The 6683-nt window shown below is 32.2% G+C and overlaps 1 protein-coding gene across 4 annotated transcripts in view; it reads left to right on the plus strand.

Moving 5' to 3' along the window:
• LOC571912 (TatD DNase domain containing 3-like) overlaps nucleotides 1-5336 on the plus strand; it is a 13184-nt gene extending 7848 nt beyond the window's left edge. Inside the window, exons 8-10 of one of the 4 annotated variants that reach the window (XM_073927458.1) lie at nucleotides 86-198; nucleotides 1651-1731; nucleotides 3475-5336. In XM_073927458.1, the coding sequence (XP_073783559.1) occupies nucleotides 86-198; nucleotides 1651-1731; nucleotides 3475-3609 (329 nt within the window). In that variant the 3' untranslated portion in view covers nucleotides 3610-5336. Of the gene's footprint in view, nucleotides 1-85; nucleotides 199-1650; nucleotides 1732-1811; nucleotides 2233-3474 lie in introns of those variants that run through there. The other 3 variants (XM_073927459.1, XM_005158571.5, NM_001200022.1) reach the window with 3 other exon arrangements.
• Nucleotides 5337-6683: the final 1347 nt, after the last annotated feature.

Below are 6683 nucleotides of genomic sequence, written 5' to 3' on the forward strand. Positions count from 1 at the left end.
GTATAGAAAGGCTAATCATTTTGTCTTGACTTTATAAATTGGTTGTTTTTCATGATTATGACATTTCAATCTGGTCTGTTTTCAGGTGTAGAAAATGCACTTCTTCATGCATTCGACGGAAAGCCTTCAGTTGCATTGGAGGGTGTTAAAGCGGGTTATTTTTTCTCAATACCTCCCTCTATTGTAAGAAGTGATCAGGTAAACAGAACTAATAATATTTTGGCTCAATATTTGCAAGCTCTGTTTACTGTATGCACCCAGTTCCAAAGTCATTTCCAATTACTTCAGAAATGTTCTCAAACAATGTTTACAAGCATTTTAGTAATTATGAGAAAAAATAATATTCATGTACGGTTGAAGTCATTTATTAGCCCTCCTGAATTATTAGCTCTCCTGTATATGTTTTCCACAATTTCTGTTTAACAAAGAGAAAATTTTGTTCAACACATTTCTAAACGTAATAGTTTTAATAAATCATCTCTAATAACTGATTTATTTTATCTTTGTCATAATGACAGTAAATAATATTTGACTAGATGTTTTTCAAGATACTAGTATTCAGCCTAAATTGACATTTAAAGGCTTAACTAGGTTAATTAGGCAATGGAAATAGATACAGTGTTTATTTTAACGGCACAACTCGAGCACAAACGAATGACAATAGTTTTGTGCGATTTTAGAAAACCTGGGATGAAGAGTGACGTCACGGCTCCCGAAATAAATGAGGGACACAGATACAGTGTTTGTTTTAATGGCACAAACGAACTGCTGATTTGGAATGATTTGAGCAACATGGGGTGGAAAGTGCTTAATATCTTAGACTAGAGATCTGCGCGTGACTAAATTTTGAATCCCGGCCCCACCCGCCAGGTTTTAGCCCAACCCGACCGCTCCCGCTTATGTTCAGCATTCGTTGTCCCGCTGCCCGACCCGCTCCGTTTTCTACCCGCCACGCCCGTTCCCGCTAATGGGGGGGGGGGAACAAAACCGAAAACCACCCAGCTATACAGAGTCCAGACAGCCTATAACAAGCTGTCTGTTTAAACACACACACACACAAAGTTCTCTCTCTCATTTGCGCATACACACAAAGACAGCAACAAACAAGCTAATCGCAGCATCACACTGTCTCATTTACAAACACGCATACATACGCGTGCTCGCTCGCTTGCTCGGGAGTCGGGAGCGATATTGTTAGACTGCCCGCTCCTGACCAAAAATACACCAGTTACCAATTCCCACGGGAATGCAGACCTCTATTGCAGACCCCAAAACAGCGCAAACGTTCGATTTTGCAGCACAAACATAGCACAAATGACTGGCATAGTTTTGGGGATTATTTATTTTTATGGGGTGCCAACTTTTCACAGAGGTATAAAAATGGTTTGTTCTGTAGACAATCGAAAAAAAAATACTGCTTAAGGGGGCTAATAATATTAACATTAAAAATGTGAGTACTGTGAGAAATTCCTTGCTCTGTTAAACATTAGTTGGGAAATATTTGAAAATAAAAAAAATCATAGGAGGGCAAATATTTTTGACTAAACTGTGTCCAAATTTTCACTGAAAGTGTGTTTCTGTCTATAAAACACCACTGTGCATTTATTAGTCACACATCACATGCTTTTTTTTCAATTACCTTATGATAAGAAGCAGAAACTGGTGAAACAGGTTCCTCTGGAGAGCATGTGTTTAGAAACGGACTCTCCTGCGCTCGGACCTGAAAAACAGGTACAGGGGATTTTATTTCTGTCACGAAACATGCTTTAATATGCTTCTGAAACTGATTTAAATTTGTGTTTTTACTCTAGGTGAGAAATGTACCGAGGAATATCAGCATCAGTGCCGAATATATCGCCAAAATAAAAGGGGTCTCCTTGGAGAAAGTCATAGAAGTCACTACCCAGAATGCCCTGCACCTCTTCCCCAAATTAAAAACATTTATCAAAGCTTGACATTAAAAGTGCACCTCTGCCTGACTTTTTAACAAATATATCTATTGTATGATCCTTTCTTTCACTTCTTCTTTTAGTTCTATTTACCTGAACACAAGGACAACAATTTCACAAAAGACAACACTGTAAAAATGCAGGGTATCACACAAATCTTTTACGTTGTCCCAACACAACTTGATTGAGTTTGTTTTTGTTAATTGAAGTGGATTGAACGTAAAACAATTACGTTGTACCAAAAAACTAAAGAATAATGTTGTTTCAACTCATTTTTGAAAGTTAGTTTGAACAAGCAGCAAAATCTATGAGTGTATGATTAGTTTAATGAAAAATGTGACAATGTGAAGATGCTCTATTTAATCAATTGAGTTTTCATTTAAAATATAGCCTTTTGTTTACAATTGGAATGAAGTATAATAATATTAAACTTTATTTTTAGGCTTTTTAAAGGTAATATCTCATGTGCAGCAGTAAAAGACAAAAGGATAAATGCTAAAAAAATTTATAACACATGAAATAATAGTAATAGATCTAAAAATTAATTAACAGCTACCCTAAAAAAGTAAGTTTTAAGAGATGATTTAAAATAATCAGGGATTCTGAAGAGGGTAAAGAGTGCCACAATTTAGGTGCCAGTGCTATAGATTTTAACCGCGTTGACTAAGCAGTTAAAAGACTAGCATCAGACAAACGTGAAGCAATCCTTACAATATTTTTGCTTTTTTTCCATTTAAAAGAATTTGTTGTGAAAGCAAGCCAATGTTATATAAGTACTTAAAATCATGGAATATAGTTTTTATCTAAAGATATTTATCATATAATCTCTTCTTTTAGATTTATGATATATTTTTGCATTCACACTGTTAATGATTTTTTTTAAATTACACATTATTTAACATTAAACATTTTAATATGAACTATTTAAAAAATGTGAAGATCCTCTATCATTTGAGTTTTCATTTAAAATATAGTATTTTGTTTATGATTGGAAGCAAATTCGCAATTATTTTTTTTTTTTTGCATTTTTCTTTTACATTTCGAATAATTTGATGAATAATTTCAATAAATTATGTGTTGTGAAACCAAATCAATGACATATGAATACTTATATTCATGGAACAAAAATTGTGCCTAAACATGTATATAAACATATTTATCATGTAATCATATTTTAGACTTTTGTGATGTTTTTACAGACACACTGTTAATGATTTTTTTAAATGACACATTATTTTACTGTGATATGAACTGTTTAAAAAAAATGTGAAGACGTGAAGATCCTCTATTTAATAATTTAAAATATAACATTTTGTTTATGATTGGAAGAAAATTCACAATTTCTTTTGCATTTTTCTTTTACATTTTGATTAATTTGATAAATAATCTGAATAAATTATGTGTTGTGAAACCAAATTAATGATTTATGAATGGTTATAATCATAGAATAAAAAATGTGCCTAAACATATTTACATATATAAACATAAAACACATTGTAAAAAATCACTGTCTTTTTTTTGACAGGGAGAGGGGATAGGTCAGCAAAGGACCTCCAGCCAGGAATCAAACTCAGGTCGACGTAAGCACCATATTGGCACTGACAAATCACTGTATCTTTTACAGCGATTTAACACTGTAAATAGACAGTATTTGGGGTAACGCTTTACAAGTAACACGAGTTACGTAATAGTAATACTTTTCTGGTAACAAGTTACTAAAGTTACGCATTACCTTTAAAAATTAAGTAATAGTATTTGAGTTATGTTTTTATAAAATGTAGTGCGAGTTACTTTTTAGTTTAATCAATTCGCTTTAAAAAAATTGATTGCTGAATTAAAATAAATGTAGTTACGTTGAATCCTGCACGAGAACATGCTGGAACAGACAGAAACGAAGATGGCAGAGCCTTACATTTCTGTAATAGAAATATTCTCATTATTTTAAACACATGAAAGAAAAAGAAAGTAAGATTATCTGAATGGACAGTGATTTTATTTTTTAATAATACAAAAAGTACAAAAGTAGCAAATGAAATTCTTTAAACTTTCATTAATCTGTATATATGGCATGTAGAGCTCTGGGGTCAGGAGGTTATTGGATGATAACAATAATGTTTTTTTAAAGGTAAATAATGGTTATACAGTGCATTATCAGGGTTTCTGCAGATATTACAATGACAAATTTAAGACTTTTTAAGACCATTAAGTATTAAATTTAAGACATATATCGAATGGTCATTCTAAGCTCTTTGACTGAGTTTAACAACAGAAAGCTGACTGGCTACTGCAAGTTGACCTTTTTGTAGTTGTAATACCACAAATTACAATTGGAGTAGTGAAATAAAGAACTACAACACCCCAAAAACCTAGCAACAACAACAACAAAAATAAATGAGCATTAGATACACATATCACAAAAATAAGACCTAGAACAGCGAATTTAAGACTTTTTAAGGCCTTAAATTTCAATTTTTAAATCTTAGACTTTTTAAGACCCCGCGGGAACCCTGGTTATTAGTTGCAGAGCTCCTCTATTTAAAAAACTCTGCTCTGAAAGAGATCAAGCCACAGCCAGGGCAGAAAAAATAACTCAAAAGTCACGTAATGCATTACTTACCATAAAAAGTATCTAAGTAACGCAACTAGTTACTTCTTTAGGGAGTAACTCAATATTGTAATGCATTACTTTTAAAAGTAACTTTCCCCAACACTGTAAATAGATATATGGTGCTGTAAATGTAAATACAGTATTTTTACTGGAATTGATTTACATTTGTTAACAAAGCATGTAAAGACCACCTTCAAGCATATTTGTTGGGATGTTCAGAAACATTACATGTATTTAGTGTAAACTAATTATTTTTTAAACAGGTAAATAATATAATTTTAAAAAATGTGCAAGATTTTACACTTCATAACTAGCATAACAAAATGCATCATAGGGTAAAACTATTTAGGATACAAACCTTATTATTACGATGACAAATTAATGTAATATGATAACACATACCTGCGGTCGATTTTCCTCTACTGTATGTCTGGGTTGGTTTTGGGTCAATCTTCTCCCAACAGAATTATACAGAAGGATAGTTAGGCTATATTACAAGGCAATATCATTAATCTCAAATATGATTGGTGCTTTATATCATTTATCTTGGTTACTAGGGAAAGGAAAACCTGCATTTCTTGATAAACTTAGTTCATCTCAAGTCATGGGGTTTTATACAGTATATATATATATATATTTAGAAAGTTTATTGTTTCCTGTTTCCTCATTCCAGCACGCTAATGTTTGAGAAAGTAGTTTTCTAAAGCAGGTAAATGTTTAATGTGCAAGAAAATGCTGATGTTAATTATGATTATTAATGAATAAATATTCTACTTCTCCTCCTTGTGTACAAGTTAATTAGAGGATAATATTGTGAAAATAAGCATTATATTGTGATTGTGTAAACTTGATACCTTTATGTCAAATGATGTCAGAGTTTAACTTAAGTCTGTACAGTGTATTAATGAATAAAATAGGATTTTAGCACCATAAATAAAAACAATAAAGGCACAATAAAAAAAAACAAGGCTTGTAGATTATAGTGAATAATATTCTGAATATTTTAGAGTTTATTTAATAACTTAATCAAATGGTGTTGTTTGATTGATATTGTTTTATATATTTAAAAGTTATTTTAAAATATGATAAAATACATAAAGAGCTAATTCCTAACAAAGTTTTGTGCAGTAACAGAGATGTTTTTCTGAACATATTGGTATGGTGTTATTGTATAATTTCATGTTGTAAATTGTTTCAATCCGTTAAATTTATTCATACAATCCGTATGAATAAATAAAACTGAATACAACAACTGACTGATTGACGAATTCAGCCTTAGCACCAAAAAGGGCAAATATTTATGTCTATCAGACATAGTTTGGGCTCACAAGCTAGCAACTATTGCAGTTTTTGTTGTTGAAAAAAATATGTTATAAAAATTATTTACATTAAAAATATATATTTTTTACTATAATTAGTGTGAAGAGTTGTTTGTTGTTGTTGTTTAAAATACCTTTAAATATCATACAAAAAATAAATAATAATAATAATAATAAAGAATCCAACAAAGTAACACATACTCTATTAATATATATCTACATTAGCCCCAACAGGGAAACCCAGCAACAATCAAGAATGCAGGATTATATGATGTCAAGGCTTTGCTATTGAAAAATGTCAAATTAATGGAAGTCAGTTGGACAGAAACAGCCTCCAACATAATGAAAGGGTAACTGTTTGCCCAGAGTGTATCAAGTTTTTGAAAATCAAAGCATTTCCCCCCAAAATATCAAAATAATATCAATAAAGTGTCAAAATAAGGCTTATCACCAAAAATCACTACATTTGCTGAAACACCAACACAGAGAAAGTTGTGGCCAAATTCATTCATTCATTATGTGGTCGCCACAGCAGCACATTTTTACGCAGCAGATGCCCTTCCTGCCGCAACCCAACACTGGTAAACATTCACACACACACACACATTCAAACACACACTTATACACTACGGACAATTTAGCCTACCCAATTCTTTGGACTGGTGGGGAACCCGAGCACCCGCAGGAAACCCAAGGGAGAACACGCAAACTCCACACAGAAACGCCAACTGAGCCGAGGATTGAACCTGCGACCAAATTAAGACTCAAAATCCCCCCAGACTGAATTATAACATTCCCAACAGCACA

The sequence above is a fragment of the Danio rerio genome, chromosome 17 (genome assembly GCF_049306965.1).
Source record: "Danio rerio strain Tuebingen ecotype United States chromosome 17, GRCz12tu, whole genome shotgun sequence".
NCBI classification, from domain to species: Eukaryota; Metazoa; Chordata; class Actinopteri; order Cypriniformes; family Danionidae; genus Danio; species Danio rerio.